The sequence below is a fragment of the Xiphophorus hellerii genome, chromosome 4 (genome assembly GCF_003331165.1).
Source record: "Xiphophorus hellerii strain 12219 chromosome 4, Xiphophorus_hellerii-4.1, whole genome shotgun sequence".
NCBI classification, from domain to species: domain Eukaryota; kingdom Metazoa; phylum Chordata; class Actinopteri; order Cyprinodontiformes; family Poeciliidae; genus Xiphophorus; species Xiphophorus hellerii.
The window spans coordinates 29,972,653-29,994,120 of record NC_045675.1 but is presented as its reverse complement, the minus strand read 5'-3'; the positions used below and the strand labels follow the sequence as shown (position 1 = coordinate 29,994,120).

At 40.5% G+C, this 21,468-nt stretch overlaps 1 protein-coding gene across 3 annotated transcripts in view; it reads right to left on the bottom strand.

Annotated features, from left to right (window-relative positions):
• Nucleotides 1-21,468, bottom strand: part of phkb (phosphorylase kinase, beta) — a 110,702-nt gene that overhangs the window by 44,254 nt on the left and 44,980 nt on the right. For all 3 annotated transcript variants that reach the window (XM_032560743.1, XM_032560742.1, XM_032560741.1), the window contains 6 exons: nt 20,733-20,828; nt 15,434-15,631; nt 9,795-9,852; nt 8,167-8,244; nt 5,625-5,783; nt 5,329-5,423 (listed from right to left, as the gene is read on the bottom strand). In XM_032560743.1, the coding sequence (XP_032416634.1) occupies nt 5,329-5,423; nt 5,625-5,783; nt 8,167-8,244; nt 9,795-9,852; nt 15,434-15,631; nt 20,733-20,828 (684 nt within the window). The remainder of the gene's footprint in view (nt 1-5,328; nt 5,424-5,624; nt 5,784-8,166; nt 8,245-9,794; nt 9,853-15,433; nt 15,632-20,732; nt 20,829-21,468) is intronic.

Sequence of the window (21,468 nt, the reverse complement as noted above, 5' to 3'; positions counted from 1 at the left end):
CATTTAGGGCTGCTGTAAAATAATATTTTATTTTACGATTATCCGAGGAATCGGATGGATCTCTCCCTCTCTCTCGGCGCCCATTCCTACCGTTCGCTCCAAAACCGTGACGACGCGATTCCGACGCCACAAACGCTGTCGTAGTCCAACCATCGCACCGCGAAATCCGACAGTCCTCGTTTCTCACCCAAACCCTGACAAAACGCCACACAATTCAATACCATGCTGCTAGCACTTCACAGCAACTCATAGGCGGGAGTAAGAGCGCCGCCCTCCACAAATCATGATCGGCCCGAACACGGTGCGCTACATGAAACATAATTTAACGATGCTTCGAGGCAGATACATTTTCCTCGAGGAATTTTAATAATCGAGGAAGTCGAATCACTTGAGGAATTGGTGCACTAAACCAACATTTGGGGATCAGGTGTTTTCGGTATGAATATGTGAACTGTTGCATCACTTAAATAAATATGGATGAAACAGAATCCAATAGCCAATATACCTGTAAACTTCTGATCATTATTGGCATATTTGTAGTGCCTATAATATTCACCCCATAGTCAATGCAGCACATAACATCATCAGCACAGCTGCCTTGTTTTCATCCGTCAGCGGACAGCCGGCCGGCTCTGTGCTGGTCTGAGACAGATTTAGAATTGCACATGTTTGTGAAAATCCATCTCAATTATTCCCTGGCCAGCTGTCAGCGCTAAAAGGTTTTTCTGATCATGTTGTCTGTAGCATTTTTGAGGCTGAAGATGAACCTAAAACAGAACATTTGGACGTGTGTGTACACAAACAGCACTGATTATCTGGTGGTAATGGATATTTGGAGCAACAGCAGAGTTACCCAACACAACAGTGGATGAAAACTGTTCTTTAGCAGAACACAAGCAGCAGCAGAGACAGCAAATTCAAATCACGGCAGTGTCAGTGGCACTTCCGGAAAATGCCAAAGTTTAGTAAAAGGCAGCTTCCGGCTTTTGTGGCATGTAACACACTTTTAGTGACGGATGCCGTGGCATTTGTGAGACGCCATGGTTTCGGTGACAGATGTATATGTGTTCTTATTTCTTTTTATGGATTTGCTCAAAATAAACTTGTTCACATTCACTCGGCCACAGAAGCTGCGTTTATCTGTCACAAAAGCCAGAAGCTGCCTCTACCAAGCTGTGGCAGCTGACACCAGAAGGGCCACTGTCGCTGCCACTGCCCCAGTTTGAGCTCCACCCTGCTTTCTGATCACAAATCTGATCAGTGAGTTCATTGATAATGGCTACAGAGGCCAACTCTCATTCCAAATGCTGACGGAAAGAACACGCCACAGCCAAACAAACCGAAGCATTTCACACATTTCCCAGAGAGAAAGTTCACTTAAAATTCTTTCCCCATTTCCGTGGAAGGATTGACCCATCCGGCTCAGGGTGGGGGTCTTTGTTCGTGTAGTCGCATGCTGGGTGGTGCCTGCTACCGTCAGAGGCCTGGCTCACAGCGAGCTGCGCCGCTGCTACTCTAAGCACATCCAACATAAACCGGCTGTGATAAAACTTTTGATAATCTTGACAAAACCTGCTTCTGACCTGACAGGAGCCAGTTTTTGCTCCCAGGGGAAGCTAGTTTAGATGCTCCACACAAAGAAGCCGACGCTGATTTTTCTATTGATTTCTAAGATTTAAAATCAGATCTATATAGATCTCTGTCAAATATAAGGATCAGGATTTGAATAGCTGATGTTCCCTGCTCTGCCAGCACTAGAACAACCTGATTATTTGCAGTGCTGGGCAGAAGTTTCATCACTACATAAGCGTTCTATGGATTTTGGGCTTGAAGTGATTTATCTATACTGTTATTCTTTCAGGGTGGACTGACTATGCAACCAACAGCTTCAATAAACTCAAGAAAAGGAAGTGGATGCGCAAGTTTTGAAATTATTGTTTTTTTTTCTCTAATCTTCAGAGGATCATAATTATGCATACAGGCTCAAATAGCACACACCTCCACGGATACTGGGCTGAAACGCTTTTTGTAGCCACCAGAAAGTTTTTGGAAACTGACGAGCAAAACTGGCAGGAGCCACTTGAACTGATTTGGGGTGTTTTCACACTGGTAGACTCTGTTTGATTTGGGACCAAAATTGCAACATTTGCTACATTTTCAGCTGCTGCGGCTCGCTTTCACGCCGCACTGCGTTAAAACGATCCAGATCAATCGACAAACCCATTTCGATCGTTTCGCCATGTTATGAGGGAAATAATCTGCCAGTAGAACTTGTTCTTTTTCACCAATATTGATGAATTATTGACTTAAAACAAGTAACTCTATTTTCCTATAGAGTTCCTCGTGAGTTAGTCTCGCCTCATTTCAAGTGCACTAGAATATTTGCAATAGAAACCAGAACAGAAATACTTGATAAGATTGTGTCTCAGCAGTGTAATCATTCTAATCTGAAAAAGAAAACGCTTCAAATCGCATTTATTAAAAGGTCCAGAAGAAACATTTCATCCTTAACCAGGGTGAGTGGATGTAAACTTCTGACTCCATCGCATTTCAAACGCTTGACGCTGCGCTCGGTTTCTTACGAGCGGGGGAAAAAAAAAAAGATCCACCCGACACCGTCGCAAAGTGAAACATTGTTATCTACAACGAGACGGGAGACGGTAAGAAACTCAAGCGCAGAGGCCGGCTGGATAAAAACATTTCCTTTGTTCCCTCTGCTGATATTTGGATTTATTCTGCCAATTGTCATACCTTCTAAAGCCTTTTCCTCTCCCTGTGCCTTGTTCCAGCTTTGTCTTATCAGCCAGGCAACAGAAACGGGTGGAATATGGAGGTGGAAAAATGGTTTCATGAAGCAGGTGAATATGTATCTCCAGCTTTCATCAGCGCGATCCTCGGAGCTGCCGGCCACAGTCAATATGGATTAAACCTCATCCTGATTGCCATTTAGAGGAATAAATAGGAATTAATCCTCATCTGCCAGGTTGGCCTCTGGCGAGGTAAAAAACTATAAATATGTATAATATCTGCTGGTTTGCTCTTGATTTAGGGAAACACAATTAAGACTTCCTTGCACGTGAGGAGCCAGGAGGGAGATCTTTAAAAAAAAAAGGCATTTAAGAACAGAGGAGGGCAAAACAGGGTGTTTGATATGAGCCAGCAATCGAGTCTTTGGGGAGGAAAAAGGAATTAGAGGGCAGAAACAACGAGACTGAAAGTTTAAAATAAAATGTAGAAAAAAGTTCTTCAACAGAAACGTGGACGTTAAACATCAGCTTCTTTAAATGGAATTTCTATTTTCGTTGAACAATTTGCAACGTTTACGGCTTATATTTGGTCATTTATATCATTTGATTGATGTTTTGTTTTGTTTTTGTACATTATACATAAACCTAACCAGGAAGCAAGCTGTGACATTAATTGGAGAAATGGGAAAAAAGAAGTAAAAAATATTAAAAATGTATTAAATTAAAATTAGATAATTATATAACATCAATATCTGAGAGTTTCAACATAAGTCAACCGCTTTGACCAGTTTCCTTGTGACTTCAGTCTAAAAGTTATTCTTTCCATGACAAAAATACTATATGAAATCAGTCCACTGTTTCTATTACAGACAATTTTCGGGTTATGGCCTTTTTTGCTGCCATTAATAGAACTCCAAGGAAGTATTCATCTTTTTTTACATTTTTTTGTAGTTCATATCCTCCCAATGTACCATATACAGTATATGTACCATATATTACCATAAACTGAAATTATATTTTCCTTTTTAAGACTGTTTCCAGGACCTCGAACATTTCTCTAAAAAAAAAAAAAGGACCCACATGGGGCCAATCGCAAAAAATGTGAAACGTTCTTTGCTAATGTAAGTCCACAGAGTCTCCAACACTCAGTCCAGCATAAATATTTCGTTTTTTAGGCCAGTGCGTAATCTATTCTTCCAGCTGAATTTCCTTCCAGGAGAGGGAAACGGAGGAGGTTCATTTTTACACAGGAACGGATTAGCTCAATTTAAACGTTTTAAGCCCTCAAATGCTCCCCTTCAATTACAGAGATTACAAAGAGCACCTGAGCTTCTTTTTATTTACAGCCTTGCTACCAAAACTGGGAGGAGTAAAGTCTGCCTCACAGGATGCGGACCACACCGCGGAGGATTCAAACATATCTTGTTTATCTTTTCGTGTCAAACTGGATTTTCCAGGTGGGGTGAAGAACAGTCCACAACAGCAGAGGACATGATTTAAGGAGACACGAGAGCAGAAGTCGAGCTTAGACCCAGAGCTGAGAAAGGGAAGAACATGATGAGAGCACAGAGAACAAGTGTTGGAGTTCTCAAAGAAAAGGATGATAAAGCCACTCAGAACCTTGTAGAGTCTTTGGTAAGCTGTCATTTTAAGCTAAGTTGCTATCTTCCTGTAGCGTCGGTTTGATTGGGAACCAAAGTTGCAATATTTGCTACATTTTCACTCGCTGCGTGAGTGAAAATGTAGCAAATTATGCAATTTGCAATTATGTGAAATTATGAGACATTTTTGTTCGAGCTGCGTCTTTAAAATGATGTTCAAAATAGCAGGCATACAAATTAAAATTCACATTGAAAAAAATACAAAAATAATTTATGCATTTAAAAGAAATTAAAAGAAATTGCAACCAAAGTTGCAATATTTGCTACATTTTCACTCGCTGCAGTTCGCTTTCACACTGCACCGTCAAACGAACCAAACCCTCTGAGAAGCCACCACAACCTCCTCGCCTGTGGTGGCGCTGTAATCCAAGAACTAAAACGTCCAAACGAGACACTGAGGGCGACTTCCTTCTTCATAAACATAAACGTAGTGCCGTCAGATTTTAGCGGTTATAGGATTTCTCTTTCGTCTTTGACATTTCTCCCACTAGCGCTTAGACTTGTGTGTCTGTTTTGGTTGTGTTTACCCAGAATCCCCTGCGGCGTAGTCCGGCTTCCTGCTAGTTTTATTAGTCTCTGATCCAGCGTTTTATTTTCATTGCCGAGTTATCCTTCCACATTCACGGTTTCATGCTTTGGCTTAATAGACGTTAATAAAAATACCATTTTAATGGAACAGCTTCAGTGTTTATGACTGTGTGGGCTGACTCACTTATGAAGCAGAACTAGAGTAATTATTTGAGATTGATCATTAGTAATTTTCCCCTGTTTCTCCAAGAATAAACATGTAAGTAATGAAAAAAAAAGAGGAGCACAGAGGTAATAATAAGTAAGATATTAGGTTAATTCCTATTAACTTATAACAAAAATGAATCTCAGATTTCTGCATTGTTAGACATCACAGTTGCGTGGAAGCTTACCTGATTGGAGTACCTCATGCTGACGTTGCGCTGGTCTTGCCGTGGGACGTAGCGGTGGACGGGGTCGATGTCTTTAGGGTTGATCAGCTCATCCACTGGAAAGTTAAGAAACACACATGTGCAGAAACAAAAGATTATGAATGTCACTGAAAGATTTACAGACAGGAAAAAAACAAAACACTACTGATCAATAGCTGTTCTTAGCATTCAACTGGAGTGTAACGATAGATTTAAGGAATCTTAAAATCGTAACTACATGACAAACTGTTGCCATGTTAACAATTTAAGAAACGCACCCAGCAGCTTAGCAATGTTGTACATGGCCTGACCCCAGAGGAACATCTTGCCATCACGACCAGAGTTGCTAGGGAAACGCTTCTGGCTTCCATGTTTGTTCTGCTCTGCCTCCACAAAGTCGGCTGGTACGTAGTAGTACTTGGGGATCACAGCGTGGCCTGTCAAAAAAACAAAACAATAAAGCAGTGTTTACATAGACCACATCCTCTCTGGATCTGTGTCTCTGAGTAAAACTCAAATTGACGCAGCACAGAGAATGAAGCGACAACTCGAGCTTAAAGGAGTCATTTACAAAACCAGTTGTGTATTTTAGAGAACTTTAGAGAAACAGCTTCATGCCTGAGTTGGTATAGACACAAACATGGACTAGTTAAGAAGGTTCTGCATTCAAAATAACAGTAATCTTTTTTATTAGAAATATTTTAGTGAGGAAAAATGTGAAATTGGACAGCATCACTATCCACAATCACTCTTTATGTTAATTATAGTAGCATTTATCTTCCCTTTGGGATAAATAAAGTATTTTTCAGTTGAATTCAATGACCACGATAGTCTGATTTTTGTGCTGAACTCTTAAGCTGAATCATACAGCTGGACTCTTTCTATTTGCTGAGTCGACCGCTCTCTAATGATGGGTTTCCATGCGTCGTGTATGCTACCAGTGAGACTCGACATGTTTCAGAGCTGCTTCAACACTTAGCTTAGGCCTTTTCCAGGCCACTTTCCAGGTGACTAAATGATATTTAAAGTGGACAAAGAACATTCTTCAGATTTTACAGCATGCTGTTTGTGCACTGATTTAAAAAAAAAAAAAGTTTCAATCAAACATGGCCGACACTCTTTTGTAAAAGTCTTCACACCCTCTCTTTACAACAAATATCCATGTTTTTTTTTTCTTCACTTGACCAAAACAAAGTGTAAACAGAAGGATTTGATAGGTGATTGTCTACATTAGCTGCAGTTGCATTCAGCCCCTTTTACTCTGGTCCCCTCTAGATAAAATCCATCAAAAGATGCCTATTTAATCTGAGTTTATCTCCTGATTTTCTATAAAGATTTCAGAGTTTAGAGGAAAAATCACAGAATTACAAAGGACAAGGAACACAACACACAAGTCAGGAAGAATGTTGAGTTCAGGTTTACAGCAGGGATGGGTTCCAACACACCAAGCTTCGCTTTAAACGTCTCACAGAGGACTGCTTATGGTACACACATGGAAAAAAACACAAATTCAAACTGCAGCCAGCAGTACAGCCGAATGGTTAAGATCAAAGCATATTAAAGTGTTAAAATAGCTTGGTTCACATCTAAATCCAATTCAGAATTTATGGCTCAAGCTGAACATGTTTATTGGCAGGAATGAGCCGGAGCTGAGGAGGAAGAGCTCAATGTTTCAGCATGTAGATGTGTGAAGCTCACTCTAAAACACCCTCAGCTGTTAGAGCTGTGAAATGTGCTCCCACCAAGTATTGAATCAGAGAGGCTGGAAGTAAATGTAAAGCATACTTTTAAACCTTTTATTTATAAAATAAAAAGGTGCAAACAGTTTATTAGGCTTCATCCTTTTACTAATGTACACGTAGTATGACTCTGATATACACAAAAAAAAAATAGTTAAAGGAGCTGAAGATAAGCAAAAAATATATTCGGCAACAATTTTAGGAAAATAAAGGAAACACAGACATCCCGATATGAAACATGAGCTGCCTTCCTAAACGTGCTCCGAACAACAACAAACAAGGAAGAACATTAAAATGTAAGGGTGCAGATTTGACCTGATGTCCTGCCTCCTGTGTGATTCCCCCCCCTGCCACTCCAGATTATCTTCAGAGCGCCACGCCAGCTGAGAATCCCCTGCTGTAAGTCAGTTCTGACCTGATTCTCAAAATATTCACCAGTGTGAAACAGTTTTCATGTCTGTTAGAGTTTCTGCTGTAAGTTAGCGTAGTGATGCGTGTGTTTGTTCAGTCACAGTTTTTGACCTGTTTGTGTTTGTCATCTTTGATGCAATATGTTTTTGCTGTTTTATGCTACATAAGTAGCAACACTCACAGCAGAGGGCGGCATGTTTATGCTTTAGCAAATCAATTAAAGTCGATGAATTCTTCTGACAGCAGTAATCACATTAGTTTAGTTTTTTTCGCTCTCTCGTTAACATTAATGGTGAAACAAAAGAAAAACCTTTTTGATTCACCTCCAAAGCTCAGACTATTAACTTTAGGAGTTGGTGCTAATTTATACAGAACAAGTACAAAGACTCTATGGAGGCAACTAATGTCTCACACCTTCATCCTGTCTACTCTCTAATTATTCCCAGTCTATTCTGAATGGACCAGAGGAAACGCCAAGCTGCTGACTTTCCTACTATGTAACCGTTTCCCCTCAATATAATGGCTGCAGTCAAGGTGAAAAGATGCAGATTTATGTAACGTTTTTCTCATGCTAAAAATGACAGGATCTAACATGACAAACAAAAGCAGAAATCAGAAATCAGAAACCAACAGTTGCTGGATGTGTACGTGCGTTTACGTGAAAACTCACCCTCAAACGACTGGAAGATGATGGGCTCCAGGAGGTCCTGGTACTCCTTCACCTGTGCCTTATTTCCTCTGAACACACCTTAAAGAGACAGGGACACATTTCGGACTGGATGGTGAGGGAACGCGCTCTGGGCTGTGCTCTCTGTCTCTCTCTGCCTGCAGCTATGAGACAGATGTGATCCCAGAGCAGAGGGTTTGTACTACTGTTTGTGACTGAATTAGTCCTCACAACATGAACAATACGTTTATGCACACTCCCGTTGTGTCAGTGTCATTGTATTGAGAAGACAAACACCCAGGTTCCATAATGTGGATTGTTGTTTTTTTTTAGAGTTAGGACAAGACAAGACGTTTTTAACTTATACTGAGATGTTGAACGGTTTTGTGCAGATATGTGAATCTGTTGAGTTTCTGAGTTAAACCATTGATCCAGCCATGGGCTACGATGGATTTGACTAGACCGTAAAGAAGCAAACCTCTGTACTTGAACCATAACAGCTTCGTAGAGCAGCGGTGTCCACACATTTTGCCACATGAGCTGCAAAAACCTGATTTCTAACCCTTTAACTGTCACCTTGAAAACACTTACAGTACAGACCAAAAGTTTGGACACACCTTTCTAATTCAATGGGTTTTCTTTATTTTCATGACTATTTATAAGGCAAGAAATCCCACTTATTAACCTGACAGGGCACACCTATGAAGTGAAAACCATTTCAGGTGACTACCTCTAGAAGCTCATCAAGAAAATGCAGAGTGTGTGCAAAGCAGTAATCACAGCAAAAGGTTGCTACTTTGAAGAAACTAGAATATAAGGGGTATTTTCAGTTGTTTTACACTTTTTTGTTTAGTGCATATTTCCACATGTGTTATTCATAGTTTTGATGCCTTCAGTGTGAATCTACAATGTCAATAGTCATGAAAATAAAGGAAACTCATTGAATTAAAAGGTGTGTCCAAACTTTTGGTCTGTACTGTACATGTTATCTGACAGGTCATGAGACAGTTGAGGGGTTTTAATAAAAAAAAAAGAACCTAATTTGATTGTTTTTTGTTTGTTTCTATATTTTTATGCTCAGCAACAAACTAAACAAGGATTATTATGAAAGAAACAAATTGGTCTAGTTTTTTTCTAGAAAATGGGTTTGTAATTCCTGCAAGATTTGAAATACACACACCGTCAACTTTTATTCATTGTTTTTTTTTGTTTTTTTTACATATTTGTTGAAATTATCACTGTGACGCAACAGTCTGAGACGGACAATTTGTGAAAAAGAAAAAAAAAAGTCTTTCAAGGTAGAAAGACTTTTTTTTTTTTCTCCCAGTGCCAACTAACAACAACCAATCACGCCCACAGACTTCGGACACCCCTGGTGTAGAGCCTTAATGCGACATGGATACAGAATGTGTATGACTCTCTGCTTTGGGGGGAAAAAAGAAAGAATAGAAAATGTCTTTATCACCTATTTTGTCATGTTAAACATGTTTTAAGAATCAATTGTTTTTTTTTATTGTCTTTTCAAAATAAACCAAAACGTAATTTTCTTTCAAAAACACTACAAGCAGGTTTTCTCTCTCGTCCCAATGAGGCATCATAGCAGCAGCGGCGGCGAAGAGAGTGAGGCTTACCGTCAATCATCATGTAGATGAAAAACATGGGAAACTCGCATTCGATTCCATCAAAGAGCTGCAGAGACACGCAGAGAGAAGGAATTAGATTGCTTTCTTGTTTTACAAAGCATCCAGCTTGAAGTGAAAGCAGGAAAGCTTCTTAATATGAAACGGCAGGGAGCAAAGAAAAACACAGAAAACACATCATTCTTTAATGCTCTCCAAGATTTTTTTTTCTTTGTATTATTGCCATTTTAGGCAGATCTGTTGATGGAAAAGTGAAGATTTAATTCGCCACCTCAAAAACAGCAATACAGCTACATTACATACATCATTATATGCATTTGTTACTATCCCTGAGTTTGATCGCTTCCTCAGTGTGACGGTATGAAGAGGACAAAGAAGGCTGTTGTGTTATATGGACGCTTTATGCATGCAGCATTCTGATGATGGACAATGAATCAGGGATACAGGTCAGTAATAACCCACATTTCAAAGTCAAAAGATCTCAAAACAAAAGCAGTAAACACAAGAACAATTTCACACCCTGGAAACGTGGAGCTATAAATAAAACGCTTGATAAATGACCAATCGCATACTTTTAATTAAGGCTTTTGATTTAATTAAACTCGGGCACCTCGGGGGGGCAACCCCCGCACTGATTTGCTGCCATCTTAATGCAACAAAGCCTGGAGGGAGAGCATGTGGCGGTGGAACGAGCCTTTATAGCATAAACCACGACTCTACGACTAGTCAAGCAGGCGTTCTGCTGCAGGCAGGCCCAAAGTTATGATACATCACAGTTATGATACAACATCACACACGTTTATTGAAAATCCGTCCAGGAGATAATCATGATAGCACATGCATTCCAACACCTGGATAAAAACAAGTCAAACTGATCGAACTAGGGGTGAAGAGTTATGCTGATATCTGGTGTTAACATTTCTGTTATGGCCGATAACCAATATTTACCGATAATATATCAGAAAAGTATTCATACCCCTCTACATTCATCTGGACCGCCCTTCTGAATGATCAGGCTGTTTTTGGAGGACCAAAGAACTCAAATAGGAGCCTGCAGCAGCCAAAACAGTTTCACTTTCAATATGCACAATGTGGTAAAAACACTAGGAAACATTGGTTTAAACATTGGTTAGATCTGACTAACACACATAGCGTTTAGTATAGTTCTGCAATCAGTGCAAAACAACAAAAAAGGTCATAATTTTTAATAGGTGGCTAAGAAAATTGTGAAGGTCAAGGACACAGCCGACATTACCATTGAGTTAACCAACAACAAATATAGGAGTAGATATGGACAGTTATTGTATTATCCATTATTATCAGGAAAAAAAAAATCAGGGTTGTGAAAATTAACTCGTTAACCTTGTTTTAATTCACATATTTTTAACGCCGTCAATATTTTTTGGACACCACATTAACACACAGGCTTCTGTACGTTTTGCCCTGTAGTTTCAACGTAATTTCCTTTTTCTGTTTCAGCTGTTTTTCTACTAAGCTAATCTTCTGGTCTTTAAAAAGGTGCAGCATCGTTATGACGCTGTGGTGCTCAGGGCGCAGGAACAACACCAAAATTATTTTACTGTATTATTATTTTACTACAAAACAACGCAGCAAAGCATCTTTTTACATGTAGCTATTCATGACTGAAGCAGAACTAAAAGGCTACAATCAAAAGAAAAAAGAACAATCATACACACAAAGTGTCAAAGGCCTGAGAATTGATCCCATGTTCTGCTTATTACATCCTGTTGTAATCAATTGACAGCCCTAATAAAAAAAAACTTACAACTAATTTATTAAACCATATATTTTTTTGCATTTTACAATTAATTATTCATGATTAATTCACAGCAACACTTTAATTAACATGATTAAACAGGAGTTGACAGCCTTAAAAAAAGTATACAGAAATAAGATTTGTGATTTATCGCAACACCGACAAACTTCAACTGATGATTTCTGCAAATTCCCAAAATCAGTCAAGGTAATGGATGTGACTTTTCTCCCACTGTGGATTCCAATAAGCCAAGAAGAAAGATGTTCGATCGAATGCAAGTCGGATGTCCGGGATATTTTAACATAATCAAGTTTATACGTTAGCTGGAGATAGGCACCAGCACCAGTAGGTGTAAGAAAATGGATGGATTTCAGCAACAAGGCAGTTCAAAGTGCTTTACATCATAAAAACAGAATTAAGCCAACAACTGTGAAAACCAGCAACAGGCATCAAACATGTTGGTCAATGTTCCATTTTTCATGGTTCAAAGGAAACTCTAAGCACTCGGGTCTTTAGTCTTGATTTAAAGGAACTCGTTGTTTCGGCTGTTTTGCAGTTTTCTGGAAGTCTGTTCCAGATATGATGTGCAGAGAATCTGAATGCAGCTTCTTCCATGTTTGGTTTAAATCAAAACACAAAACCCACAAAAAAAAAAAAAAAAAAAGATTCTGGTAATAACATGACACCTAAAATTGCATTAAATAAAACCAATGTCCAACTGTAATAAGATCAAAAACAATAATCACAGTGGTGATTATTTACTTAGTACAGTCTGCAGACAGGTGTGTTAACGCCTACATTTCTTGTAACCGTCATTTGTTCTGATTATCTCTGCACGTCTCTGTCAATCCTCTCCACACCGATGGAAGATAACAGAGATTAGATCTTAATGCAGAAACAAACACCTAATGGAGCCGACACACGCCGACGCCGTCGCCGCCACTCCACAGATACCTCTGTCAGAGCGTGCTTCTTTAAACGCTCTGTCTTCATGCTGCCATTATGCAGATCTGCCGCACCTCAAACCGCTTTTGCAGCGACAGAGGGAGGAGAAATGAGGGGAAGATGATAGACAGGAAAGTGCATAACAACGCGCAGAAGCAGGGGAGGCTGGTTAGCGGCGGTGGGGGCAAAGCAGCCGCTCAATGAGGCCCGTGCTTTTTCGCCCCTTTGGGCTGTAAACACGCAGCGTTCCCTCGTGTTTTGTGCTTGAGCAGCCTGACTGATTGGTAAAACTGTCTGTCACCGAGGCAGCTGCTGCTCTCAGTGAGCAGACAGGAAGCGCAGGCGTCCGCCCCCGTCGTGAATTCTCTCTAAACGCCAACAACAACAGCTCCAATCGATGTCCTCTGCAGGGACACCTGGTCTACCTGCAACCCCTCGCCCTCCAGACTGTCTTCACTCCCACAACCCGCTATCCCATGTCACCATTGTCTTACTGTAGACGGCTACAGGGTCGGGAAATCTAATCCATAGCAACCCCTCCGCCTCCTAGAAGGACAGCTAGTTGAGTATTAGTACTAGAAAGTCACTCTGCAGTAATATTTCCAAACCTTTCACTAACAAAATACAAAGTTTCTGACCCAAATCAAGCCATGTACATACAAAAGTAGGTACACTACTACTCTAGATGAAGAGGAAACAGCAGATTGTGTGGAAAACAAATGTTCCATAATGTTTTATGGAACATTTTGTGTGTTTTCTCGTCTGAATGAAGGTGTGAAGGAGCCTGAAGAACTGTTGGATAATTCAGAGCCTCAGAGTCTTTTTATCCCATTAGCTGCAGGATTAAATGCAGCTAATTGCAAAGTGGTTCAGACTCGGCGCCTCGTGAGTGCCCACTTCGGCAAATCAAGGGAGCGCCTTCATCATCTGTGACTTTTCCTTTGTTAATCACTGTGCGGTTGAGTATATATTGTATATATATATATATATATATATATATATATATATATATATATATATATATATATATATATATATATATATATACTGTATATATATATAGAGAGAGATATCTATATATATATGTGTCCTCTCTCTCTCTCTCTCTCTCTCTCTCTCTCTCTCTCTCTCTCTCTCTATCTATATATATATATATAACTATTTATGCTGCTCCTCTGGTTAGATACCAAATTTCCATTTTCATTGCTCTCTACCTGTACATGTGCAGCAACAGTGAAGATGAATCTGATCTAATCTAATGTTGGGATGTTGCACAAAAATCCCAGGAATCACAAGTTTGTAATGTAACAAAGTGTACAAACGTTCAACGGAGATGAGAGGCATTCTGTACTGATTTTCAGAAGAATGTTTCAGTCATTGAAAACTGAAATGGATCCATTCTTGCTGCCTGGTGTTCTTAGTGACTGTCTCTTTTAGCCTCAGTTTTTCATAGCAAATGATTCATCCTGTGTGGTAAGGGAGCTAGCTGGGTGTGTTGTTTGGGGCGTTTCTGTTTCTTGTAAACATGCAGGTCTCCACCAGGGGGCGTGGCTGAGCCGGATGCTCCAGCACACCTGCTCCTAATCAGCCCACCAGCAGGAGCTTTAGAGCAGCTGGCTGCCGGTTTCTGATTCGACGCCTCCGTGTTGACCTGTGTGGTGCCTCTAACCCTCTGAGTTAATTCCTCGTTGTCAACTCAACTCTGACCTTGTGCCTGTTCCTACGGTTACCGCCCGAGTTCACTCCTGGATCTGATCCTCCAGGATTTACTCAACCTGTCCGCTCTTGAATCCTCCGCCGTCAACTCCTCACTTCTCTTTGGATTCAAGCAATCCTATTCAACCAGTAAGATCGTTTCCTGAATCTCACCTTGAGACATTCATCCTACTGCTCCGCTCCCAGAGTTAAACCCCCCTGGACCAGAAATCTACCACAGATTCCTGTATTTTAATAAACCTGCCAAACTTCAGAACCGTTTCCTGAGAGTTCTCCTATGTGGGCCAGAAGTTTACCATAAAACATGACATCAGCATAACAGGGACTGTCTTTTTATCCTGTCTATGTAAAATCCACACCCGTTAAAAAGGGGTGTATCTATACATCGATATATATAAATTAAATGATTCACGATATGATTCAAAATGTTTCATTTATATCATCAAGTTTAGGATGTCCTTTATTTTGACATTTTGAACTTTTCTTTTGATGCCTGTAGGAACTTGGAGAGAAAATTATTTTAAATGTTTGTGTGAGTTGAAATAGATGCAAATGCCTGCGTTAAATAGGCATAATGTATCGCAGATTTGTGAATTATATTGAATCAAAATCATACGGCACACTTTGTGATATTGCATTTTTGCATCACGCGAGCCAAGTGATCAAAATCCAGATGTTACTCCTGGCAGAAAAGACGAAGAAGACGACAGGAAGTGGCATGAGGATGATGGCGGACCGTGGACTTTTTATGAATTATCACATGAACAAACTAATTCACATGTGATTTTAATTGCTTTTCTTATTTAATGGGAACACAACAATTGCAAAATTGTGGGGGTTTTTTTGACATTAGCAAAATATCAACAAAGTTTTGTGAACATTTGTAATGGAAATGCAGATACTGATGACTATTGTGGATATGGCAGCAGGTCTGGTGCTGCCATAGAATAGGTTGGCCATAGACCCGGAGGTTCTCGGTTCAAACACCACTCCCTCCCTCCCAGAGAAGGCATTGGGGGTGAAACAGAGCAGCTGCAGGCGGCTGTTATACCACGACAACCCAATGGTGGGGAGGAGCTAAAACAACAATGCAGGGTCGATGTGTCCACTGGGTTTCAGATGACCAGTCCAGAACTCTCTGAACAACCATTTAACATGAATAGGAAATCCCACCCGGAGTCCTAACACTCACCTTCATCTCAGCAGGTTTGTAGTAGCGGCGGTTCTTGTCTTCGTTCGCCGTGCGGTAGCCGTCGCGCAGGAAGCGCTTGAAGCCATATTTGCCTCGGAGCTTCCGGACGATCTTGTCGAGCGTTTGGCTGTAGAGAGCGTCATCATCGACCGCAAAGGCCGGGTAGCTGATGGTCGGGAGCAAGGCGGCGTCGGTGTTCTGTCAGGGAGACGAAACACAGCAAGTCGCTGACAGTCTCGACTTAACACAGCACCATAAGTAGGGATGCGATTATTTTAGTTATCGATCACTCCATCTATTATCTTGACAATTAATTGGATCTTGCAGTTTGCTATGTAACCTCTTGAGCTTATTTTATAAAACAGATTCAAAATACAAATACGTAAGTCAATTCCTTTTTCAAATAAGATTTTTTTTGTGTGTGTAATAAAATAACTAACATTCCTTTAGTGAATGCTTGATCATTTGCAGCAAAGGATCCATCAGCAGCTAAAAATAACACTTTTAACATCCAAATGAGCAAAGCTTAGTCCCAACATCAACACATCATAGAGCTGATCTATTGATTATTGTTGGATTATCAGATCATTAACTGGACAGGAAAAGGTCCTTAATAGGAGATTTTGAACCACATGAAACTAAAACTATGCTACTTGATTAAAAAAAAGATAATAATAATAATATTAATAATATTCATTAAAAAAATTAAAATAATATTTGTTGTCAAGTTTTGGCTTTTGCTCTGGATATGTTGTTTCAGCAACTGGTCTTTTATAAGTCAATATACTCCAGTTAACATGAATCTATTACTATTTTATTTGATTGTTTCAATAGTTGATTCAATACAATTTATCTAAATGTTTCAGCTCTCATTATAAGTCAGCACTATAAAGGCTAAAAATATTTTTGTATAATTTTCTTCCAAACGGAACCGTATCTGACTGAACTGTAACAGAACCACTCATTAGGTATAAACAATGCTATTGCAATTAAGAAGCCGATATGACTAGACGACGTATTGAGCAGAACAAAAAAAAAGCACATCACTCACATAGAGCAACCAGAAATATTTTCACTTCATCAATAAGGGTTTCCAAAAATAAAGCTCCTGCGTTTTCTTAATGAATAGACTCGGCTGCCTGGACAATAAGTTTCCTCAGAGTTCATTCAACAAGCGGCTAAACGAGCGCGTCTCCCTCCAGGTCTGTTTGATGCTCCTTTGTATTGGATTCTCTCTCAATTTGCGCTGATCTTTGCAGGAACAAAGGCTGGGGCAGAAGCATTTAGCCCCGGCCCTTTTATCTGACATCTCATTACAACTCCACTGTGCATATTGACAAGGCAAACCGCTTGGCTACAGTCGCTCGACAAAGAGCAGAGCAGAACCTCGTAGGGGCGACCGAACATTGAAATTGGATCTTTTGACGCACAACAAGCAGCACCGATATGGTATTAGTATCTTTATCTTGACATAATCCTGCACTGTTGACATTATCCTGCACCCCTACACTACTTCCCCCCCCTTAATGTCAGCCTAACATGGCTGAAACGGCCCTTTGATCCTCTAATTACACTCATTTGATTCCTCAAATACTGACGGGTGGCTTTCCTGTCCGACACATTCAGCACACACACTCTCTCACACACACACACACCCACGTCAAAGGCTAATCGCACACATCAGACGGACCCACACCCCCGTGTCAATTCTAAATTTCAATTTAGAGCCGCGTTTCTCCCTTGTAGTCGATCATTACGCCAACTGTGCTGCTGATTGTTCGGCGTTCAGAAAGATTTGGCGAAAGTGAGAGGTGGCCTCACGGCAAATGTGGGGGGGAAAAAATGAAACGGAATCAGGAAAAGAAAGGAGGCGTAAAATTGTTTCCTTTTTTTTCACCCCACCTCTTGCAGACATCTGCATGCAGGCACGTGCAGGGTGGGGGTTGGGGGGGGCTTGAGCACCTGCCCTTTTTTATCCTTGATGCCCCTAGTGCCCTTTTTGAGTTTTTTTATTTTTATTTTTTTGAATTTTTTATTTTTAATCTGTATGTCAGAAGGCCTGTTTGTGCCCCTCAGAAATAATATTTGGCTAAATATAATAATTTAGTAAAAATAAACTAGTCTGGCTGCCCTCAGTCTAATAATGACTCTCAGAGCCTCCATGTTGTTCAGACTCCGGGTCCATGGTGAGGAGGAGGAGGATCTGCCTTCTAACTATCAAATTATGGGCAAGAATATTTTTTCATACACTGGTTTGTGAATAAAAACGTTAGAAAAACTGTTTCTATTTATATTTTCATAATCGTTCTTGCAACAAACCCGCCTCGCCCCTAAACTCAGAAATGTTTCGGCTGCAGAGAAACTTCTGACTTTAACATAAATCATTCTGGTAAAGGCAGCTTGAGTCGGTAGAAAGAATATCTGTCTTTATATCAGACATCCTGATATTAGACACGGTACCGACTGTCACCGCAAGTCGCAACCCAGCTCAAAGCCCCAATACCACCCGGTACCACCTGGTACCACCTGGTACCACCTGCTCTCTGTTCGCTCTGCTTCTCCTTAACATTTCTACCAGGCGGGTTAAAGCCGCTGCTGACGGGATCTGGGCTGGAGGTTCTGGGCTGTAAATAGAAGTTACTGCAGAACCTCAAGTGTTAAAGGAAGATTTGGCCCATTTAGAGTCATAAAATAAACATCAGAGAAAATATTGTAGCAATAATTAGAACCGCAGCAAAAAGTCAAACATGCAAAATGAAATGAATCAAAATGTCTCCAAAGCATCGGCGGACTGACAGGGGCCACCGGGGGATTCCAGGTAGATTCCAGGTAGATTCCAGGTAGATTCCAGAGATGCGCATCGCAGCGGCTGTTCATGCAGGGCCGGCCCAAGGTAATATGGGGCCTTAGACAGAACCCCCCCCCCCTCCCTCCGTCCTACTAAGAACCTCAGCATCACTAACATGTTTAAATATTGATCAGGTGAATCTGTGAGAGGGAGACCAGGTTTATTGGCCGAGTTTAAAATCAGTCACTGATTATTGGTTATTTGCTGTGATGTATTTGTGAACAAACCCAATTCAAACACAAAGATTACACCATATTGTAGCCATGGTAACACAACAATCAAACTATCAAGATGATTCTTTAAGCTTTTACAAAGTAAACGTCCTAATTAAATCCTAAATGTACTTTTTATTTTTCTCAGCTGAATGCATTAAATAAAATGTAATAACATTGTTATTCTCTATAAATGATGTTACAGGTTTAGATCTATGGTCTGTGTTACAATTAAACCATTTCTAGGGGCCCCTGAGTGGCTGGAGGCCCCTGAGTGGCTGGAGGCCCCTGAGTGTCTGGAGGCCCCTGAATGGCCCCTACCAGAAGCTACTGAGTTTTCTTTGCCTTGATATTCCAGTCTTATAATTCTAGATCTAGAAGTTTAACATCAAACTATTATATAGATTTAACCCCTTTGAGTTTTTGATCTATAAATCAGTCTGCAGCCAGGTTGTTCTAGAGGTTAAATAGATATTATTAGGGATTAATTAGTAAAATGGCAGCAAATTTGCTTATTTCATAACTTCATGACCTTTGACCTTCTCTCCTCTGGTCTGTTTAACAGCTACAGTCTCAGATCAGCTCAGCCCTCCAGGACTGTCAGCAGCAGAAACAGAAATTTTATACCTGATGGGGAAAATATAGACTAGATTTGCTTTGCATTTCCCCACATGATGGCAATGATACAGTAGGATCCAATTAGATTCTTGATTAATATGGGTTGTTACTATGTTGTTGTATGGAGTTTTTATTCAATGTGGCCCTTTTTTAAATTTGAGCCCCTGCCCCTCCAATGGTCTCTGCACGGCCCTGTCAGCATGTATGGGTGCGCGTGTGTGTGGCAGGCCACAGTTCGGGAGAGAATAAGAACAAAACTCCTGGTAGGCACAAACGGTGGGACGGCTGTCTTAAAATGAGCAAATGTAGATCTGGCTTTTCACAGAGAATCACTCCACAATGTTGCTAAAACTGTTACATGAAAGTAGGGTTGGGCGTTTATCGTATTATCATTTATTGTGACAATAATAAAAAATTTCATTGATTGTTGCCACTATAAATTCCAATTAATTATGCTTAAACCCCCAAAACTGTCCGTATTATCGGGAGTGTTAGCTTGATTATTTTCTCAAGAAAACTGATCAATGAGAGCATCAAAATTGAATACATTTGAAAATATGATTGCATGTAATTAATATGCAGATTAGTGATACAAATCACACATCATGTGACTGGTGTCCTACGAAATGAATTGGCAAATTGGTATGTTTTTCAAGTAAAAAAAAAATAAATGTAATGTCCCTTTTATCACAATCACAATAGCAATCAAAGAATATTGCGATAAAACTTAAAGTTTAAATTCGCCCCACCACTACATGCACAGTCATTCTGTTTTACCCTGATAAGACTGACACAGGAGGAGAATCTGGCATTAGCACGGCAGCAGACGTGGTGTAAAAATGTATATTTATCTAAATATATCATCTTCAATATTACTGGAAAAGCTATTCAGCAATGCACCAAAAAAATCTGTTTGGCGTAACTTTTCTTTCTGCATCAGTGGACTGACTTTTCATGTTTTTTTCCCTTGCAAACACACACTGGTGTTTCTCTGTTTCCACCACCTGCAGAAAGAGGGAAAAAAAGAAGGTCGAGTTAAATCCTAAAAGAACCCTGCTGTAGTCAGCACTCAGTCTTCCTCCTGCTAATGCTAAATTAATTATCATTGAGCAGGATGTTTCTGGAGTCGTCAGCACAGAGTCTACTTTGTCTGTTTAGCTCGCTACCAGCTAGTCGCAAGCCAAGTGTCTGCCTATGCTCTGCGTAGCTGTTATAATATTAATAAAGAGGCGAGTTGCCTGAAGCAGTTCATGATTGTTTGCATTTTGTCAAAAGCATAAGAAGAAGTGGTGAAACTTGTTTGTTAATCGGAGCTGGTTGGAAACGACATGGTGAGAGACGAACTGGAGGAAGAAAGCAGGCAGCTGGATTTGTTCATGTAAATATGAAGCAGTTAACAGATGTTTTTGTCGACAGTACAAACATTACCCTCTACATACATGCTCCGTAAAACCTGAGAGAAGGGCTGATCCAGGAAGCATAAAACTGTGATGGGAGATATAATCCTCATATCCATCAAATTGTGTGACACAAGTGAAGGTCTGAGTCGTACTCAGCTCCTCTGCTGGGGTCGGTGTTCTCGGCTGTGATTGGAGACCGAGGGGCTCGTGGACTGACTCACATGTGAGCGAGACTCTCTGGGCAGCAGGGAGGACAGGGTCTGTCGGTTCCTGTTGTGGGCGTCCAGATCCACAAATATCACAGACCAGGAGCAGCCCTGCAGCGGGGGCAAGAAAAAACAAAAAACAGCACAGTTACTTAGGAACTGTTCATGCTTCACAGGTAAAGTGGCGGCTAATAGATTTCCAGTCTGAATGCGCACCCCCACAAACATTCGCACTTGGCAAGTCATCCATCCTTTATCTGAGAAAAGAAAGGAAAAAAAAACGAAATAAATAAATAAAACCACTTGGCTTTAAAGCCCTCAACTTCTCACCTCGTGCCTCCACACATCAAAAACACGCCGTTTTCCCTGCAAAGCCGGCCGGATATTTCTGGCTTGCATACTTGTTTGAAGTTGAACGTGGGAGTGTTTGAACAGCGCAGGACTGATAGTTATTTTATCACTTCAAAAATCCTCACAGGGAGATGAAGTGCAACAGCCACAACGTCGTCTGTTCATCCGCTGCACTTAAATATCTTTAGGAAACGGAGGAGGAGGAGAGGAGAAGAGGAGAGTAAAGCTGTTCAGGTTGTTGTTTCGTTTTTTTTTTTTTTTTTAAGTGATCAAACCTTTCCGGCTCCAATCCGCTTCATCAGCTGTGCTCGCATAAAAGCAACCGAGTCACCCCTGCAACCTGCTAAGCAGTTTTTAATGCAAGTCTTATGCATAATGTATGAATATTGCTAGAATCTGT